The 22,232-nt window shown below is 39.2% G+C and overlaps 1 protein-coding gene across 1 annotated transcript in view; it reads right to left on the reverse strand.

The window, feature by feature from the left end:
• Window positions 1-22,232, reverse strand: part of ANGPT1 (angiopoietin 1) — a 224,628-nt gene that overhangs the window by 117,696 nt on the left and 84,700 nt on the right. Inside the window, exons 2-3 of the mRNA XM_030553702.1 lie at window positions 5,975-6,130; window positions 2,107-2,228 (exon numbers count right to left, since the gene is read on the reverse strand). Of these exons, the coding sequence (XP_030409562.1) occupies window positions 2,107-2,228; window positions 5,975-6,130 (278 nt within the window). The remainder of the gene's footprint in view (window positions 1-2,106; window positions 2,229-5,974; window positions 6,131-22,232) is intronic.

Raw genomic sequence — 22,232 nt, forward strand, 5'->3', positions numbered from 1 at the left:
ACCATTGTGATAATCTAATCTGAACTCATGTATTACCCAGATCATAGGACTTCCCTGAATTAAGCCTGCTTCAAGTCCAATAGTTGTGGTTGAACTTCAGCATATCTACTAGACAAACATCCAGTCCTGATTTAAAGATTTTCAGTAACACAGAATTCACCACAATCCTTGGTAAATTGTCCCAATGGTTAATACTCCTGACTGTTAAAAATTTGCACTGTATTTCTAATCTGAATTTGTGTAGCTTCAGCTTTCAGCCATTGGATCTTGTTATACCTTGTGTTCTTATGTTCTTATGTTAAGTTCTTTGTCTGTTAGATTAAAGAGCCCTCATTTCTGTTCCCCTTGTAGGTACTTGCAGACTGTGATTAAGTCACCCCTTAAGATAAACTAAAGAAATTGAGATCCTGGAGTGTCTCAAAATATGGAATTTTTCCAATCCTTTAATCATTCTTGTGGCGCTACTCCAGTTTTCAGCCTCCTTCTTGAATTGTGGACATCAAAAATGGACACAGTATTTCAACAGTGGCTGCGCCAGTGTCAAATACAGAGATATAACAACCTCCACACTGCTAGTGTATATTCCTCTGTTTGTTTATACAAGGATTGCTTAGTTCTTTTGACCACAGCATCTCACTGGAAGCTCATGTTCAGCTGATTATATTCGAGGACTGCCAAGTCTTTTTCAGAGTCACTTTTTCCCAGAGAGAGTCTCCCATCCAGTAAATATGCCTGTATTCTTTGCTCCTAAATGTACAACCTGACATTTGGCAGCATCAAAACACATATTGTTTCATTATGCCCATCTTACCTATCTACCAGATCACTCTGTTTCAGTGACCTCCTTTAATACTTTATTAATTGAGTCCCATATTAGCTGTTCCATTATTTTGCCCAAGATCGATGTCAAGGTGATGGGCCTATAAGTTACCCTGGTCATCCTACTTACCCTTTTAAAGTATTGGCATAACATTAGATTTCTTCCAGTCCTCTGGAACTTCTGTGGTGTTCCCAGACTTATTGAAAATCAAAATTAATAGTCCAGAGAGCTCCATGGCCAACTTTTAAAAACTCTTGGATGCAAGTTATCTGCTGATTTAAAAATTTCTAATTTGAATAGCTACTATTTAAAACCATTCTTAGCTACTATTGAAATGGTAAGTATTTAATCATCATCATCATCATCATCATCATCTCTTTTTTTCCAAAAAGATAGCAGAACTATTTATTGAACACTTCTATTTTTTTATGCATTATTATGGACAATTCTACCATTTCCATCTAGTAATGGACCTTTTGTTCCTGACATCCTTTAAAAACTTCTTGCTATCAATTTAGATTTTAGCCTCTTTGGGGCAGGAATCTTTTATTTTATTTTTCTGTGAAATGTTACTCATGCCTCTGATGCCAAACACATAGTAAATTCTAACCCTGTTGTGACATCACTGCACAAACCTGAGTTCATTTTTGGCTACATGAATCCAGATGGCTGCTATGATGTGGAGTGCTTTTTGCGTGTAACCCCAACGTTATTTTATTCTTTCACCCCCAAATTTGGAGGACTAGCTACTGTCTCCTTATTGCTTTATAGCGCTAAAGAGAGGGCAACATTCTCCTCAGCTGCTGGAGTACAGTCAGATCTCCAACGTACATCCTTCAGTCATTCCATATGTAGTGTCCCATTGCTGTAAGTAGGAGTTCTGCATACAGAACAAGTACTAACTATATTAGAGTGCAACACTAAGGATTGAAGAGAAAAATTTATCCCATAACATGGTAGTTTTTCCACTTCAATATTCTAAATATACTTTGGAAGACTTCTCTTTTTCTTATGACTTTTCACCCAGATATGTATATTTACGTGTCTGAAAACTTAAGGGACTACCATACCTTAGAAGCATATAGTATTGGTTTTGCTGATTTGCTGATATTTCCTTATGCTTCCCATATCCATCAGTCTAGATTTTACTTAGACTTTCCATCTACATCTTTTTGTTTATTCAAGGCTCAGAACAACCATTTGCCCCAGCAGTTTAAAGTAGTAGAAATGGAGAGTATTTGTGGTAAACAGAGAAAGCACTTAAGGGGTTAACAATTTTCTCTCACCTGTTTTTCTCATGAATTTTCAGTATTTCATGTGTCTGCTGCAGAAGTTGTTTTTCTAGCTTGTAAGTCGATAATGAATTCTCCAGCAGCTGAATTTCAAGACGGGATGTTTGATTTAGTACCTTAAGGATAAATAAAAGCATTAAAACTTGCAGTGTTCTAGTATTACCATTCTGAAGACTTGAACACTGAGTTACATATTTATTCTACTTTATGTCAGCTTGCATGAGGATTAATTGAAAAAGTCAGTTAAGGTTTTAAAATATGTTTTATATATGGGGCCAGAGCCTGACCTGGTGTAAATTGAAATCAGTGGAGCTATGCTGGTAAACACAGGCTGAAGTTCTGGCCCCATATTTGTTGCAGAATAATAATATGCCATTAAAAGGAGGGAAACTGTATACAAAACCTCAGACTAAATGTATACAACACATGAATAGATTATAAGAGTACTTGGAAAGGATTTGAACACATGCCAAACTGTTGCATATGATATTTTATAACTAGAGCTTATATGACAGCATTCTTTCAAGATTTCTCTTTTGCAGTGTTGCATGCCCTCAGTATTTGCTTACATCAGGGGTGGGCAAACTACAACCCGCGGGCCACATCCAGCCTGTTAGACATCTTAATCCAGTCCTTGTGCTCCCACTGGAAAGTGTGGTTCGGGGCTTGCATCGCTACGGTACTGCAGCTGGGAAGAGGGGACAGGGGCTTGCCCTGCTCCACTCAGCTCCCAGAAGCAGTGGTATGTCCCCTCTCCAGCTTCTATGCATAGGGGCAGCCAGGGGGCTCCGCACTCTGCTCCAGCTTCAAGTGCCACCCCTGCAGCTCCCATTGGCTGGGAACTGTGTCCAGTAGGAGCTGTAGGGGTGGTGCTTGCTAATAGGGCAGCATGCAGAGTCGTCTGGCTGCGCCTCCGCATAGGAGCCGGAGAGGGGACATGCCACTGCTTTCAGGAGCTTCTTGAGGTAAACGCCGCCCGTAGCCTGCACCCCTGATTCTCTCCCACACCACAATCCCCTACCCCAACCCTGATTCCCTCTCCTGCCCTCCAAATCCCTTGGTCCTAGCCGGAGCACCCTCTTACACCCCAAATCCCTCATCCCTGGCCCCACCACCTCAGAGCCCACATTCCCCACTCCCCCCGCATCCCAACACCTTGCCTCATCCATGATCATGATCCCCCTCTCACCCTCCAAAACCCTCAGTCCCAGACTGGAGCATACTTCTACACCCCAAATCCCTCTTCCCTGCCCCCCCTTGAGCCCATACCCCCAGCTGGAGCCTTCACCTCTCTCCTCCCCACCCCACATCGCAATCCCCTTGTCCCATCCCTGATCCCCCTCCTGCGCTCCAAAACCCTCAGTCTCAGACCGGAGCACCCTCCTGCACCCCAAATCCTTCATCCCTAACCCCACCCCAAAGCCCTCAGCCCCAATCAGAGCCCTCACCCCCTCCTGCATCCCAACCCCAATTCTGTGAGCATTCATGGCCCACCATACAATTTCCATGCCCAGATGCGGTCCTTGGGCCAAAAAGTTTGCCCACCCCTGGCTTACGTCAACTCCATTGCATTGTTACGCAGATTGTGTAAAAGATACAAGCTCTGATCCTGCAAGTTGTTCCATGCAGTTGTCTTTGATTTCACTGGGGCTCTGTGCAGGGTCAAAGATCTGCCCTCATGGAACAATTTATAGATTCAGGCCCTAGTGGGTATAACTGAAATGGCAATGACATTTTTAAATGGAAAGTAACAGAATCTAGCAACTCAAGTATAATTTTACAGCTCAAAGATGAAATGAAAAGAAATATTTAGTCAGAATGACAGTAATAATTTCTTACATTGATGTGGCAACTTCCATCCCACAAGGTTCTAAAGCATGTTATCTAAAGCATGTTATCAAGGGAAGACCACTGCTGAAATGCAAGTACTGAAATGAATGTGGTGTTAATTCAAAAGTGCACAGTAACACTATAAAAAAGATTTTTAGATGGGTAATTGTCAATATCATCATGTGATTCTATGGCACTGTTTCCCCATAGAATCTACCTTATGTGAGAAAGCACAAAGCAGAAGAGTCAATCTAATAATGTCGCCATTTTTTTGAAAAATGTTGAGACCCATTCTTTGAGACGCCTTTTCTGCCTTAGTTGGGAGGAATGCTATGGAGAAGTGAAGGGTAGGACTTAATCAACAGCAAGGGAGAGTTAGGTTAGATATTATGAACAACTTCCTAACTATAAGGGTAGCTAAGCTGTGGAACAGCTTACAAGGGAGGTTGTGGAATCCCCCCTCATTGGAGGTTTTTAAGAACAGGTTGGGCAAACACCAGTCAGGGATGGGCTATGTTTACTTGGTCCTGCCTCAGAGCAGGGAGCTGGACTTATTGACCTCTCACGGTGTCTTCTGGCCCTATATTTCTAAGATTCTATTATTCTAAGTGTGTCAGAGCCAAGGCTCCACTATTCCCTGCCCTTCCCTACCCACTTAGGGGGGAGTAAAGGGGCACATAACACCCACTGCACCCTGTGCAGACCCATAGTCTGGGTAGCTCATGCAAAGGGCATAAAGAAGTGTTTCTACACCTCATTGTTCCCCTGCAGGGCATGTAGTCCAAAGTCAAAATCTATTGTCGCAGTTAGATACTAGAATGCTATGTGCAATGGTGCAAAGAACGGATTTGCTCCAACATTTTCATGAATCTCTACTCCATTACATAAAAGCTCAGGTCACTTGAGAAGGTGACTTTTATTAACCAATGTATTAAAAAAATAAGCAGCCGAGTAAGACTGTTTTGTCATCACCATGTGCATATCATCTCTAGCTAGGGTAAATTAAGTGTCCTCCCTTTGGTAATTGCTATTGTTCTTCTTTATATTGTAATGTGATTATGTAATAATTTGGGAATGATATTGTAAACTTGGGTCAGGACTTGAGTGCAAACAGTCTGATCCATCTCAAACAGTTTGCTACAACAAACCAAATAAATACAACACATGAATACATTTGTTTTAAATAAACAGTTTGAATGCATTGCAACTGTTAAAAGATACCACAGACTGCAAATAGCAAGGGGAAGTCCCTGGAGAAAGAAAAAATAATGTAATGTGAACTGTAAACTGATAGAAAAGTCAAAAGAAAATAATTAGTACCTACTGCCCTCTGATAAGCATTAGACCTCAGCTTGTATGGTGTTCTGGATAAATTGCTGGTTATAAGAACAGCACATTTGTCTGCTAGTTTGCACTGAAGTTATTAATACTCGGTACCATGGTGGGGGGCAGTAGGCAAGCCTCTGTAAGCTATGTCCTTTGAAATGGTCTTATATTCATGTCACATTGGAAAACTTTATAGAATAACAAATGGTAAACTGCATAGCACTTGACAAATGAATGAATGTTTGTTGCTCTCTCTTGGACCTATAAAAAACTCCACATGTACAATACTATTCAAATGTCTGGAAACATTTCAGAGAAAATAAATAACATTTCTCAATATAAAGTGGCAAGTAATAATGTAGATCAAAGGAGATATTTTAACCTTAAACTATTTATTTAGCTTGACACTTGTATCATTCACTGTTGGTAGCTGGGCTATTTATTTGAAGTCAAACGCTAGTAGTTTTTGGTTAGTCCAGCCTGATAAACACATAAAAAGCTAAATATACCAACCAATCCTCATTAAGTATAAAGAAAACTACATAATGAGAATCATTCATCATTGCTGTTGCTACCAATAAACAGAAAGTGTGTATGTTTCTTGGAGCACCGTGTTGAAATCTACTTTGTGATGATGTGGTAAAAGGAGGTGGTTGGGAATGTTGTCTGCAGTAAATTCTTGTAGAATATGGCCCTTGGGACAGACCTGGGTTTCAACATCTGTGAGTTTTCTCGTCTGCTCTGCCGTCTGACTTAGGAGACTGGTTCCTATCTCAAGCATGGTGGCTGTGTGGTTCTGAACTGCGCTCTGCTGTATCTGGGCCATCTCCGACTTGATGTTTTCCACAATGTAGTTCTCGAGCTGTGAAAGAGAAAAGGTAACAACAAGGGCATTTTAAGGAAAAGTACCAATTGTGCACACTTGTAATGACAGAGCAATGATTGGCTAGGAATCCTACTGTAAGAAGTTTCAGATCTCTCACCGAAGCCATCCCTTCCCATCATTCTGTGCATGACACTTCTTCTGAAGTCAATGGGAGCTAAAACCTATAACATAATAGGGCCATTTGTCATAGTGTTCATGGCCTCAAAGGATGACCAGACCATCTAGTCTGGCCTTCTCCATATCACAGACCCTAAACCACACGCAGTTATTGCTGTGTTGAGCCGATCTATCACCTCACTGGGGTGGTTCTTTAGGGTTCAATCCTGCCTTTACAGAAACAGGAGTTTGTTGCAATTTGCCTTGCAAACAATCACGCACTGAACTTGCAAAGCGACACAGAACCCGTTAATTCATATGCAAAAATCAGATGGTGTGAATAAGCTCCTATCTTTTTCTAATAGCCCAAATATTGCCCCAATGACTACCGATGCTACCAGAAGTTCTTCTTGCCATATAACATGTAACAATATTATCATTTACATAATGCCAAAAGTATGTGAAACTCTATACAGCATGGTCCCTGTCCCGAAAAGATCACAGTTTAAATAGATAATGTATGAAAACAGGATCAGGAGAGTAGGGCTCTATCAAAAGTAATTGAGCAGTGACATCCAGCATGTGTTTGGTTAGCTCCAGGATTTTTTAAATGTGCATGTGCATTTGTTTTGTTAGCACATCTTTGACGGAAAGATTAGGGCTTAGAGGGTTCAGGGCAGCAGAGTGTTTTAAGGGGGAACTTCAAAGAGCAGAGGATGGCAATAGGAGACATTGGAGTCGAGTGATCAGAGAAGCAGGGGGCCTTGTGGATTAATTCAATACACCTTCACTGTCACTGAAGTCCTCCCAAATAAAAACAAATTTATTTGAGAGTTGTTTGCATGTGAAATGAACACATGCTGATAATTAACACCACATTTGATTCAAGACACACAATTGCTGAAGTTAACAAGAGGTTAATATTAGTAAGAGATTCATAAAGCACATATGAATGTTACCAATAGGTGACCAATCTAATGATTTTACGAGCTGTTTCAAAACAACTGTTTGTTACTAACAGTAGCCGCAGAGAATTAACAGCTATTGCGGATGGGCATCTCTTGTGCAGCCTGTAACAGATTAATTTATTTTTTTTAGAATCCATTGTAATTGTATAGAGATGCTACAAAACCTAACCAGAGCTAAATGACAAAACATCAGGACTTTAAAGCACTGTAGGTTTCTTATCTATGCATGGAAGAAGGGGAATGGTTGTCTTCTCCTCTTAGAGCCACTTTACGTCTCTCAAGCAGTATAAAAGCACTGAAGTCTGGTCCACTGCCCAGGGCGGGGGAAAAAAAAAGCCACAATTGGCGGCACTTCATTCTGTGGTGGCAATTTGGCAGCAGGTCCTTCCCTCCGAGAAGGACGAAGGGACTCGCCGCCTAATTGCCACCGAAGACCAGACGTGTTGCCCCTTTCTGTTGGCCGCCTCAAGCACCTGCTTGCTGCCCTGGTGCCTGGAGCTGGCCCTGTCAATGCCTAGTTGAGAATTTTCCTATCATGAGGGAGCTCTCAATTCTTCCCCCTGATCTCATCAGAGGGGGGGAATGAGGCATGTGGAGGTCAGGGCAGTATGCAGTTCTAGTCTCCCAGTTCTCAGCTGGCCTACCATCCTTTAGGTGCCATGATTAACTGGAATAAGAGAAAGCATCCCATAAGTTGCTCTAAGTTATGCTGATGCTGGAGCAGCTGTGGTGGAGAGGCAGGGGCTGTAATTGGCTTCAAAATGGTCGATGCCCTAAACAGAACTCACTATAGGAGAGAAATCAAGCCCTGTATATGTAAAACAGTGTATATGTTGCTCAAATCTCCTGGAAGGGATGCTGCTGATTCCCATGCCCCAGGCCAGTCAGCAAAATGGTTTCATTGGTTTAAATCCCAGCTGAGGATCTCGAAGTCTCAGTGGGGAAAGCAGCTGACTCAAGTGACGCTCAGAAGCTTAAAAAGGAGCTGGGCCATGCTAATCAGAGAGAAAGATGGACATTGCTGACCAGAAATCAGAACAGAGATCTTTGAAGACATGAACCACTTCATTGTTATTGTCTGTTGTTGTTGCTTTGATAGTGTTTGTGTACAGTTTACAGCCTGTTGAACTGAATGAAGGGGATGTGGCCAGAGTTGTTCCTGGCTGTATAATCTGTTTGTACAAGGACCCTCTAAATAAATTGGAAACCCCAAAGACTGATTGTTTTGGTTTGGTTTGTTATTTTTAGTTGTCTGGATTATTCTTTCTAGTTGCTTAGACCCTGGCCCTGCCATAACACACAACAAAGACAGTGCCACACTGGAAAATGCAGACTTTGTTTCTGACTTACACAAGCATTGTACTAACATCTTGTTTAATGTCTTCTACACAGTATTAACATGAAAATGCAGTGTCCTGGATCCAGCTGCTATAGATAGATGCATCTCTATTTTAATCAATGGAGCCCTGACAATTGAATCCGCTGAGGTTTCTTTTATACCCATCAGTACTTTTTTCTATAACTGATCATATTTATGGTTAGCTGATGCCCAGATCTTAGTCACGACTATTTGACTTAGTAATTTGTTTTAAATCAAATTGGACCTGCTTCTGTAGCAATGAGCATGTTTCACTGTGAACGGTAAGCTGTGCAGCTAAGCAGTAAGAACCAGATGTCGTTGATTTAGAGACTGAGGAAGGGAGCAGGAGTCAAACATACAAAGTGTGATTAATAAGCAGGGCTGCTTTCATCTTATCTATACACATTCCTGTGGAGATGGATAACTGTTAAACACATTCTGATGAGCTACATCAGCTGAGCGCAGAAAAGATTTGCAACAAATTTGATTGTCCACATACATCTCCTACTGATCTTAGCATGTTTACAGAAAAAGATTGCTACCTCAAGGTTAAATATTTTATGAGTAAGAATGATTAAGATCTGATTTTTCAGCCTGGAAAAGTGCTGAACACTCAGCCTGACAGAGTTATAAAGTAGATGTCTCAGAATCCCAGACCACAAAAATGTTTGCCTGAGCTGCCAAGTTGCCCCTTTGATTTGGGTATTTATAGAGCGCTTGAGTGTAATAGTCAAAATATTTATAGTTTTACCACTGAATAATTTGATAAGTAATAAAACAAAAGTGATTAACAAAGGAGGCACAATTCATGTGTGTGTGTGTGTGTGTGTGTGTGTGTGTGTGTGTGTGTGTGTGTGTGTGTGTGTGTGTGTGTGTGTGTGTGTTTGCAATGGAAGGTTCCAGGTATCCATTACCAGAATGAGTTTGTTCTCGTCACCACTAGGACACTGTAGAGGCTAAAGATTTTGAGCTAGTCCAAAGGTGGTTTTAGTGGGCCATGATGATTTTACACAGTGCTTTATGTTAAGATATATTATGAAAGTACTTTTTATGCAGCACATGAGCCAGGGCCACTGTGTTTTTAGTCAGTCTCTTGCTCCTGTTTGGCTTTCTTTAACCAAGACATTTACTTCTTTCCAACCTGTCCCCTGACAGAATGGTTATAAATATTCCACATGAAAATGCCACTGGAATGAGACACATCTGAAACATTGGGCCCCTAAAGAGGATGTCCAAATTCCTTCCTTGCTTCCACTTCCTGACTGAAAGGGAGGATTCTCAGATGATGAGTTCTAAAGCAGGGAAGTTACTGTACAAGTTATAATGGGATACTACCACAACAGAAATTTCTTTCTGTGTTGACCTCCTCCATTAGGCCAAGTTGGGAGACCAGGCTCCTACAGCAGCTGGGAGAGCAGAGCTGGAACTAGGCATCTAAAATTGTTGTGAGAGTGACAGTCCAATGAATAGAGAAGATGGAAGAGCTGGAGTAGGTAAAAACCTTTGAAAGCCTGTGAAGAAACCACTAGCAGAAGAGGATGGAGAGAGGGTTGTTTAAATGAAGAATTCTTCGGTACATCACAGAATCTTTATTTGACAGTCACTTTAAACAAGAACATGATGAACAGAGTGTTCATTGGTTGCTCCCTGCATTCATTAAAGTGTGTATAGTTTATACACTATTGCTCACCCTATGCATTCAAAAAATCCAGAGTCAGGCCACACAAACACACACAAATCAGAAGTTCGGCTTAAAATTGCAGTTAAAAAAATAAATAAATGCAGTATTCTTTTTAATCTGTCTTCTTGTTTCTGAATTTTTATGGCTTTTTAGGGTCACGTTTTCAAGCTCTTCTCCACATTCTGAGGGTGAGAATTTTTTTTTAAATGGAAGCAGAGAGTATCATATATTCATCTAACTCCAGGAGACAGGACTTTGAGAAAAACATCAACTATGGCAATATAAGGCAAAATCATGAGAGCTGGCAGCACTGTTTATATTTCTGAATAAATAGACTGTTTGCACAAACTATATGAAGAACTAAACTTGAAATGGGGAACTTGGCCCTTATTAGAGTGAAAATTGGCTACAGCCAGGTAAATTATTGCATCAACAACATATTGAATGTATACAGCTGTTTTTCCTGTTCAGGAATTAGCCACAAAAAGACTTCATCTTTTAAAAAATGTTTGTAATTCAAGATGATTCAACAGTAGTTTTATGAACATATCTCAGCCCTTGGATTGTTATGAACTATTTGCTGAGATTAGGAAAGGAGAAACGTAGGATTACAATAATTTGGTCATAAAATTAATCAGCCTGCACTGAAAGTTTCATTAAATTAATTCCCTTCCCACTTTCTCTCATTTCTTTTAGCTTGCTGATTAACTAGAATCCTGGTCCCACTGAAATCATTGGCATAATTCCCATTGACTTCAAAAGGGCCGGGATTTCACCCATTATTTTTATTACAGAAAACCAGAATTAATTAGATTTATTCACAGTCAAAACTATGGGCCTGATCCAATGCCCATTGAATTTTTTTTGTTTTCTCAGGGAACTTTGGATTGGACCATGCATGTATTATTGACTAAGAGGAATAGCAGCTATCAGTTAGCAGCTGATTAAAGAATACTTACACGAAAGACAATCTGAATGGATTTACAGCAAGCGACACACAAAATCCCATTCAGAAAAGCAAACAAACTTCAACCATTTGAGGTTTAATACTTTTCAAGAACTACTTAATCACACATTTAACTTAACATCATTCTCCATATTCTCCATTAAGCTTCAAATATATAAATAACACATGCATGAAACCTCATTTTAGCAGGTCAAGATACTTTATGCGTTCTTTATTTCTCTAATATTTCCTTGTTTGCACACGACCGCTTTATACTTTTTATTTAAGTTGCCCTGTGTCTTAAAAAAATAAATGCAGGGTTGTTGTTTTTTTGCTATACCCTTCTTTCCTGGAATATATCTTTATATTCAGAATGGTTACTCCTTCTATTAATTTAGCTGCATCTGCTTTCAGTACTGCTCACTAAATTGTTCTAGGAATTTTCAGCAATGTGGGATTACTCAGTTGGAGGCATAATAAGGTTGTAACTTTCTCAGAAATAAAACTGTCCGGAAGTTCAGCATAATTGTTTAATAAACATTCCAGAGGATTTTGCATTAGGACTATCTAAATTTTACTGAATAATGTTTATTGAATACTCTTCATAGAAACCATCCAAATACTATTAGGAATATTAAAATGGAAACAGTAACTTCGGACATAAGTAAATGATCATAACTTCTGGCAGAAGACATAAATAAAATGAGAGATTTTTCTCTTGCTTTGATCAAGGGACTATTTATTGTAGTTTACTCATACTAATTATATTGTAAGGATTGCTGTGGCATCCAGATGATGTGATATTCACACACTGCCTGTGTATGAGAATGCAGATTAATATAACAAATTACTGCCACTAGCCAGGCACCACACAGAATTTCAGAAAGTATAATGAAGAACATGCATTAATGATAAGCTTACAATCACTACCCTGCTTATCTGTCACCTCAAAAGTGAGATGGGAGAACATGAAATGTAAAATTTAGAGACCTATAGAATGTAATGGGCTGAAGTATTTAAAGCTTTTTTAGAACTGTAAGGGTTGGGGAAGAAATTTAAAACTGAGAAATGGAACCTTGGTCATATGTATATCAGAAAGGCATGGATGACAGCTACCATGTGCCAAAGACAGGAAAATGCCCTAAGGTTTCTAATGCATTTCTTTGCAAAGCATCCCCTCAAGAGTCAGAGGCTTGGAGTTCAATGGCGATGAAGCTATCCGGTGTGGCAGATCCACATAGAAGAGACCAGTTTGATGCACAGAGCAGAACCCATCCTCCTATTGATTCCATCCCATTGCAGGTGCTCCATGGAGGGCATATAAAGAGAGTTAATGATCCTTCAAGCACCACTGACTCCTTCTGAGGTCTCTGCAGGGAAATCTGCGGGGTCAGCAAGTGATGATCACAGAGAACAATTAGTTCACAGTCCTTCCCTATGTGCCCCACTCCTAGATTCACTGGGGTGTCCATGGGAGGGGATGCAGATGAAGCAGGGAAAGATCCATGTGAGGAAGAAAGCATTTGATGATCAGGCCCCAGTGTAAAGTACAAAAAGGAGATGTACACTAACTATACGCCAAAGTATTTATCGCTCCTGGGACTAAATCATGAATGGACTAATATGCAAATAATCTCTCAGGAAGGACTATTGGGAAATATAGTGTGCATACTAGTACTGGAAAGGAATGGTTGATTATGAAACATTACCTAAGTGTTTGTGGTTTTGAGTTCCAGGATTACAGAAAAAGAACCACTCCAATCAATCAGTAATTCTAACGCCTGCTTTGGGAGAGGTTTAGCTATAGAAACTCTATTTAATTTGACTTCTATTGGCTGTAATATACCCAGAATTCAAAGCCTTTATTAAGGTAACAATAAAAGTAAGCCTTGTTGGATTGTGTGAGTGATTCTTTCATGATAGATTATTCTTAAGGTACTCAAGCCATATATTATTTTGCATTGCTATTAGCTCTAATACCTTAATAAATATGTGTAATACCGTTGAGAGAAACATAACTTCAAATTACCTCACTTTTGTGCATTTAAAAACATAAACCTAGACTACAATAATGTAGTTTTCCAAATGATATTCTATGAGAAAAAATGAACAACTATCATTTACCTACTCAAATAAATGGACTCACTACTTCAGCCAATGTATGCTTAAAATCACACTCAGACTATTGCATTAATGTAGAATTACAATTAGTTTGCCAAAAAGAGAGTGTTGCTTCACCGCATGTTTGATTTGTATCTCTAATGTGAGATTTAAATAAACACACTGAGTGCATTTGTCTGAATATTTTCATATGTACATGGGATCACATGTACAAATAATCACTTTGTGTTTATTTTAATAAGTAATCACTGAAATAAACACAGCTGCATTTGTAATATGTGATTTTCAAACACATATTGCTTTGTTATTTCTAAGCCAGATGATTTCCAATATATTAAAGGCACTTGTCCACATTGAGAACTAACTTAAATCCATAGTAAGTTTGAATTAAGTAAAACTTCTGTTATGAAAGAAAAAAATCATGCAAAACAATCCATTTTTTCATGTTCAGATAAATAGTTCTGTCTGGTCATTTTTTATTTATTTCAGTCCAAAGTTCAGAGTTTCAAAGTTCAGAACCAAAATTTCTATAATAAAATCATCTTTACACTAAGAACAAATCTGGTAAATTTGACACCAAAAGTATTTTGCCCCCAAAAATTGCCATGGAGAAGACAACAAGGAGCCTTTATTTACTCTCTTGTATGTAATACAGGAAGTGAACTCTCAATGAACTGAAAACACAACAAATTTTAAGCGGATAAAAGGATACTGTTTTACATAATACACAAGAAAAATGGGTAAAAAATTCTGCTGCAGAATGTTATTGATCAAGTGCATTGGGGTCAGATCATGATAACTTTACTCACACTGAAGAATACCTTACACCATAAGTCACCCCACTTAAGTCAATGTTCATGGGTAAAAGTACTACTCAAAGCAAGTAAAGTTATTGTAATATGACCCTTTGTGCTTTTTAGTTAATCATTAGACTTTAATGTCTTAACAGCACCTCTAGTAATGCTAGCCAGGATAAAGTTATGAGGAAAAATCAATACTCTTGTTTCAGGATATGAGCAGATCCCCAGCTTGGTTCACCCTATGGTATAATAATTGGACAATTTATGGGTTTGGATACGTTGAGTTTCACTTCCTCTCAAAGCATCTGGCATGTCCAAGGACAGGCCACTGAACTAGATGGAGTATTGGTCTGTACCAGTTTGATGTGTAAGTCTCTAAGGAATTTGGACATCTTTGGTAGGTGCCCAATTATTCAGGCTTTGTATTGGAGAGGGGAAATATACCAGAAAGCCTCTTTGCTTTTGGGCTAATACCTAGAAAACTGGGAGACTACTTGCCATTTCTAAAGTATGATTAACTGCAGTTATTACAAGCAGCATATGAAACACTAAAAGGGCCAGTTTCAATGACCTTTATTAGAATAATGCATCTCTTATTTATTTATCATTAAAGTGTAATAAAATCAATGAGCAGCATAATTGAGAATCATGTCAGACGTGATGGAATGGTTCCATAAGGGAGCCATTTATTAAAAGAAGAAATCAGAACAACATGTTCACATTTATCCTGCTATTAGTGAATTTATGGTTTAAAGAAATTTCCAGTTTAATATTAACCTTTACAAATTCTGCTAGAGGGCCAATTATACTTTTCTTCATCTAACGTTCCAAACCACTTAATTATATAAACACAGCTCATCTCTGATTATACAGTTGGCAGCAAGTCTGACCCATCACTAGTATATGATGAAGTGGGAGGCATTAAGTGTAGATGAGGCAACATGCCTAACATCTCACCCTGAATAAATAAGAACAGTTGTTTTATTTCACACAGTATTTATCCACTACAACAAAGAACCAATTCCCTTTGGCAAATATACTCAAAATATATGGCAAGAATAGTTTTTTGAAAGTGACTGATTCTGGAATGAATTCCACATAAATGAATATTGAATACCTTAGGGCCTGATCCTGCAAATGCTTGCTACTGAATATAGTGCTTACTACCAGGTTAGTCCAAATGAAATCGCCTCCTTGCTTCATTATATGAAGCCTGTGAAGTATGCAGTCCCAAGCTGCATATGTTGTTTCGGCCACCATACAGCATTATTAACTTACATCTAAACTTCCAATGAATCAGGGAGAATTTTAGCATAGTTTGGACGACCATATGTAACTTTTGGTTGAAGTAGTTTATGTTGTACTTGCTAACATAGCACCACTAGTTTTCGCTGTTGTTGTTTTTTATTCTGTTCAGGTTCTTATGCCATGCCAATCACCATGGCATCTAAGTGCCTTGTTGACATCCAGAGGGAGGTTTGCAAACACTTTCAGAGGCTACATTTACACTATGAGCTAGGGGTTTGAGTCCCCTGCTCACGTACATACACTTATGCTAGCTGCCATCGAGCCACCATGAGTATACATAGCAGCGTAGACATGGTGGTAATTTTCAAAGCAAAAGTAATGTCAGTTCACACCATTGACCACAGTACACGAACAAATTCAGTTCACTAATGCCACTGGGTTGCCAGAGATGGAGCTCTTATCCTTATTATGGAGCCAAGCAAGGCTGACATTGGTGTGTGACATCTCCACCGGTCCACAATGACTTGAAAATGTCAAAACTTTTGGGGGATGTGTCCTCTGTCAACCCAAATGTGTCAGGTAGGACAGGTGGGCTGGCATAGCAGGGGAATTTATGTTTGCCAAGCATAGTGTACTTTCCCTTCACATTGGAAATGGGGGAACAGAGTGTGATTTGGAGTCCTAATGTGTTTCATAGTCTGCTCCTGGAGCAATACACCATGTTTCTGCTTCCCTGTGGCAAAGCCCTAAACAAGCTGGGAAATACCAGAGGAGCCAAAGTATTTGTAGGCAACTGAGTTCTCCTCTGCTCAATAAGTGTGGGTTGGTTGGCAGGCTCCAGAGCCTAATGCCCAGAAAAAAAGTTTCTATTTAAAGTGCATGAGAGAAAGAGGCCTTTAATAAAGACTCCTGTTCACTCAAGACCCTTGTCCTTCCATCATGCTCACCAGGTTAATCTTATGGTAAGCAAGTATCTTTCTCATGCAAAACTTGTTTGAATTTCACCTAGCATACTTGTCTGGTAGCACTTAATATGGCAATGGGTAGAGGCTGCATAGACTGTAAAATTCTTGCCTCTGTTCAACCCCTGGAGGTAAAGAGGTTGTTTGCTGAACTACTTCAGATTATCAGCAATGAACATTTAGGCAAAGGATTATTTATTCTCACATGCAGTATTTATGTGCACAAATAATTCCATTAATTTACATATAACACACCTCAATTACACTGCTCTACAGCCAAAATGCTTCTGAAATAAATGTAGTCCAACTTTACTAATTCTGGGTCACTGAGAACGAAAATGATGCTTAAAATTGTTGATTGGCTCTAGTTTTCAAGATATGCTATTGGGTCAGTATATATGACCCTTGACTTGGGAATGGCGGAGGATAAGTGAGTTATAAAGGGAAGGGATCTCAATTTAAACCAGAAATGACTAAAATACATCTTTGACAGGATCTATGAATAAATCTATGATTGGGTTTCGACAGTATTTGCTTTTTAGGCAAAACAATGAATGATGCAATCTGAAGCTGGTATTGCCTCATGTTATTCCTAGAAGTCATGGATGATGCATTCATAACGAAGCTTACATCACTCTGCTGAACAAATTGCCCTATATCAGCTCTAGAAATCATACAGTGTCGTGCTCTCTTCTTTGTCAGTATTTGATTTTGCAAAGGGACACATTTCTGTTTAGCCAAAGTGAGCAGAGATGCCTCGTACTTGTGTGAACAGTGCAGATAACTTCTCCTATGTTTGTAGTGAAGTGACTTTTGCATCACAAGCACAGTATAACCACTATGGTTAAGAAAGCCTATCGCCTTTATTTTGGCTGCAAAATTGGAGATCAGGACAAGAGGTGGGCCCCACACATATGTTGCAACACTTGTGCAAGAAATCTTCGCCAGTGGTTGAACAGGAAAAGGAAATCAATGCCATTTGCAGTGCCAATGATTTGGAGAGAGCCAACAGATCATACCAGCAATTGTTACTTCTGCATGGTGCCTCCAGTTGGGAAAGGTGTGTCAAAGAAGAAAAAGTGGACTATGCATTATCCAAACATTCCATCAGCTATACGCCCAGTACCCCATGGAGAAGGATTGCCGGTTCCTGATGCACCAGAATCATTCTCACTTGAGTCAGACAAGGAAGAGGAAGAGGATGAAACTTCTGGTCCTGAACCATCAATGTCACAGGACCCACATTTTCTCCCATCCTCCTCCTCTGAACCACACCTTATAACACAAGGTGAACTGAATGACCTTGTCAGGGATTTGGAACTACCCAAGAGTAAGACAGAGCTGTTGGGCTCCAGACTACAGCAGTGGAATCTCCTGGCAGGCTATCAGGGCAAATGGAGCCCATCAATGCTTGCAGACTATTGCTGGACAGTGACAAGAGATGCTCCATTTAATGAATACAAGAGACAAGCCAAGAAGTGCCGAGTAGACACTGAATAGGACTAAACTATGTACCTAATAGTTTTTTGCCTTTTGTTTCATAATAAATTTTATTTATATAACCCTTTTGCTGATTTTTAGTGTTACATAAACAGGACAGGTGAAATATTATCATGTAAAGCAACCATAAACACATGAAAAGACCTAGGTTCACAATTTATGATTAAAACTCTACTATCTACACAATATACATAGACATAAAATGTAAAAACTTAAATATATTAGAAACAGTAGCCAATCAGTTCATTTAATTGTCATATCTGAGTTCAGCACATCAAAATACATAATAAATAGCACATTTTATCTCCGAAGCAGACGAATTCTCAAAAATTGTAGACCAGTGTTATAGTTTCTTAAAATTGGTGGACAGTAATTTTTGTTGATGTCCTGTAAAGCCTGCACATATTAATGGTTCTCAACTTTTAATACAACAATTTGAAGCACAAATGGTTTAATGACGAATATCCTAGATACATGTTAATGTTTACATCAGTTCTACGAGAAATATTTGAAAATGGTATCAAATTCAATACACCTCTGCTGGAATCACTTTATAAATTTAAGGCACAAATAAACTAAACACTTCCAGAAATAACTATGGCAGTAAACTAGTAATTTCAGCTTTCCATAGAAGATAAAAAAGTTAAATACTAGCGGAAATCACAGTACTTTTTCTTCTCATTCTCAAAAATTCTACATCCTTATATTACTCTCTAAGTGCCAGACCTGGCTTCATTTACTTTTAATGAAAACTCTATGTGTAACTCTTTTCACAGTGCTAAAACACACTCTACCATAGAAACAAGGTTTTTTTAATACCCATGTGGAGTCAATTTCCTAAGTCTGTGACAATTGATGAGTTAAGAGAATTTCATTGTAATTATACAACCAAATATAATTTTAAAACTATTAGAATGAGAAACATGCATAGAAATCTCAAAGTGCTGAAATCAATATTGTGAATTCAGCTTATTCTAGCCGCTGGAGTTGCTTGGTCAGACTTGCAGAAAAGAGGTGTAAATCTGTGTATAAAATAAGGAAGTGCACACTTGCATCAACGAGTACAGGCTGATGGATTAAAAAATCCCTGTACAATCAGGAGGTATCAACCTGAAGTTTGCTGAGCCAAACAATCAGAATATCAAGCACCCAATTATTGTACGGAAAAGGCTACAGAATTTAATGTGGATGAAACCAGTAGGATTCCATAGAACTGGCAGAGTTTAATAGAAAATGACAACCCTTCATAGGTTTAAAAAGCTCTCTTCTCAATTAAATTTCTATATGATGGTTCAAAAAGGCAAAGCAAGTTGTATTACGCTGAAAAGGGCTAATGGCCCTGTGTCTGGGATGTGCAGGCTCTCCATTAAGTTTGTGAGAGAGTGGAGGTGTTCACCTATGCCCAACTCTCAGCACAGATTTCCTTTTAACAAGAAGAAATCTGGTTTGGCAGTTTTCAGTCCTTCCTGCCTTTTAGTAAATACATGTCAGACAAGTCTATGAATTCACAGAAGTTCTGCAAACTCAAAATATAATTGGAAAGGCACACAAACCTCTTATGTACCTCAGGACTGTACCAGGGGAATCCTGTGAGCAGTGGCTGACGTGCAGGGGAAGAAAGGAGAGGTCACCTCCTCCTCGCCCTGGATTAGGAGAACAGCACTCTGTCCACAACTTCCCCTTTTTCTTGACTGTTGGGGATGAGAGCTTCCCCTCCTATTTCACTCCACTTTAACAATTGATCCAAGAACCTCAAAATTTTACCTGGAACTCAAGTTATTCTGTGGAATTCACCTTGTATCACCTGGGATCCCATGCTAGAGAGATGGAGCTTTTAGGCTCCAGTACCATATCTGGTCTCCCACTGCTAATGGTCTTTTCCTCTCCTCATTGATACTGATGTGCAGTTCCTGTTACTATTGTGAGCATCAATACAGAGATTCACAAAGATATAGATTTCTCTCTCTCTCTTTCACACACACACACACACACACACACACACACACACACACACACACACACACACACACACACACACACTCTCTCTCTCTCTCTCTCTCTCTCTCTCTCTCTCTCTCGTGGCATGTAACCGTAGAAAAACATCTGGTTTTATCAGAAAAAATAAGAAGATTGATTCCAGTCTCTCATTTACCAGATCTGCGCACAGCAAGAGAAGGTGGAAGATAATCATCCCTAAGTAAACTTGAATTGAGACATGACTCCATAAAACAGAGATAAATTCTAATTAAATGTACAGCAGATTGGCTTTTAAAATAGCAATCAGACCATTTCTCACCATAAGAAATAAGGAGTTTTGTTAGGTAACAGCTGTATAAATCTACTTGAGATTTATGATAGTCACTGGCTATGCTTTGTCGCAGTAAGAGGAGGTTGTGGGCATTCAGCTATGAGCTCTTTAGTGAATTCTGCTCCAAATATCATTCTAAATGTGAGCATCTTCCCATTGAACAAAGAAATAGGCTCACAGCTTTGCAGTCAGCAACCATCTTCCTTTTTTTCCTAAGTAAGTGGGGTGGCAAGACATCCTCACTAAGCAATGATTTAGATGCTAAATGTTTGTTTTTTTTTTAATCTTCACAGCATTTCTAATTCTCTCTCAGCGATAATGAGGATGCCTTTATTATTTGTATTCCAGTCAGTTCAGGGTCCCATTGTGCAACACAGTTTACAAATATAGAATAAAAGAGTCCCTATGACATTATTAATGTGACAACAACTTGACAGAACAAAAAGTTAAAGATGATAAAAGTCATTGATATTTCAATTCAACCCTTCACTTGGATCTTGTCTAAACATCTAGCTTTTATAACTTTCCTGGACCCTTTTCCTACAGTCTGTTTCAATTTTACTATACACCAAAACTAGATAGTGTGTAATAATAAAACTATTTTATACTGCCAAGTAAAACCTCATCCAGATGATCCATTTTGTAATCACTCAAAACCATTTACAATGTAATCGGAAATACATAAAACACTGTATCAAGATAATAGGACAGTTACATAAAAAGAAAACATTCAAAGCCCTTGGAGCTCACTGTTACACTTCGGAATCAGAGATGGCCTGAGTAGCAAAGTTCAGAATCACATCCAGATATTCCTACAGTTCTCAGTATTTGGAAGCAGGGCTGTGGCTCTGCCTCATTTCTATAACAATAGCCATGTCACGCTGAGCTTCTTTATGAGTAACAGCTGCTAGTTTTGATTTCATTGAATCTGTGAATGCAGTACATAAATGCAAATGTCATGGTCATCAGCTAAACCACACATATTCAACATCAGGGCTAGGAATTAGGACCAAAATTCTCATGGCTACAGCCATGTCAGCTAAAGAAGAATCTCCATTTCTAGTGCTCACTAGTATTGGGTTTAAAACCATTTGTGTCTTCTTTATTGGCCAAATAATAATAATAATAATTAAAAAAAACAGAGAAAGAGAGAGAGAGAATGTGATCATGAATCCTAATGAAAGCAGTAGTTTGCATACTCACTAATAACTTATGCATACTGCCCATTAGGTGGCAGTAATATGCACTCCCATTAGTTAGAACTTCAAAGTGTGCTAAGCCCTTCACTGCTGATACATGAAATCTCTTGAAGGAGCATTCTCTCAACCCTTTCTGTCCTCTCTAAGATAGCCCAGACAAGCTGTATATTAGTTTTTCTTCTGTTTTTGCAAACCACATATTGTTGATGGCCCTAAGCAGCAAAGCGGCTCAGAAAAGGCCCATAATCTGGAAAAGGAAACCATGGCTCGTTCATCATGATCCCTCTTGCTTCTAGATTCAGTGGAAGACCCTGAGTATGAGATCCACAGGGTTCTGAGAGACTAGAGGTGGTATTCCAGGAACAGGAAGTAGCTGCTGGACATAGCATGCTCCACTCTACAGGGAATATTTTTTTCCAGCAAAAATCTACATTGATGCCACTGCTGATGGAACTAGCATTAACTTGCTTCTATGCCTGCAGCACCTCTTGGAGGAGAACATGGTGTGCGGGTACCAGAGCCAAGGGAGCCATACTGTTAGAAGAGAGAATTGGAGAGCATGGCCCTAAATGGAGATAGGCCAGGGACATATGGTTCTGTGGTTCCCTTTCTGTGCTGGCTCAAAGTCCTTTGCATTAAGGGAAAGATGCAATTTCAATTCTGTGTGTTCTAAATTTGGGGAGCCTGCTTACATTAGTTATGGATGTATCTGTGGAAAGAAAGCAAGAGGCCCCTGTATCAGAGCAAGACATGAAAGATAATCAAGGAGTGAAATCTTAGCCCCGTGGAAGTCACTGGGAGTTTTGCCACTGACTTCAGTAAGGTCAGGACTTCTTTCTTCATGCTTTATGCTATTTGCATTTTAGTTTTCTGTTCTAAACCTGGCCCA

This window comes from Gopherus evgoodei, chromosome 2 (assembly GCF_007399415.2).
Source record: "Gopherus evgoodei ecotype Sinaloan lineage chromosome 2, rGopEvg1_v1.p, whole genome shotgun sequence".
NCBI lineage: Eukaryota > Metazoa > Chordata > Testudines > Testudinidae > Gopherus > Gopherus evgoodei.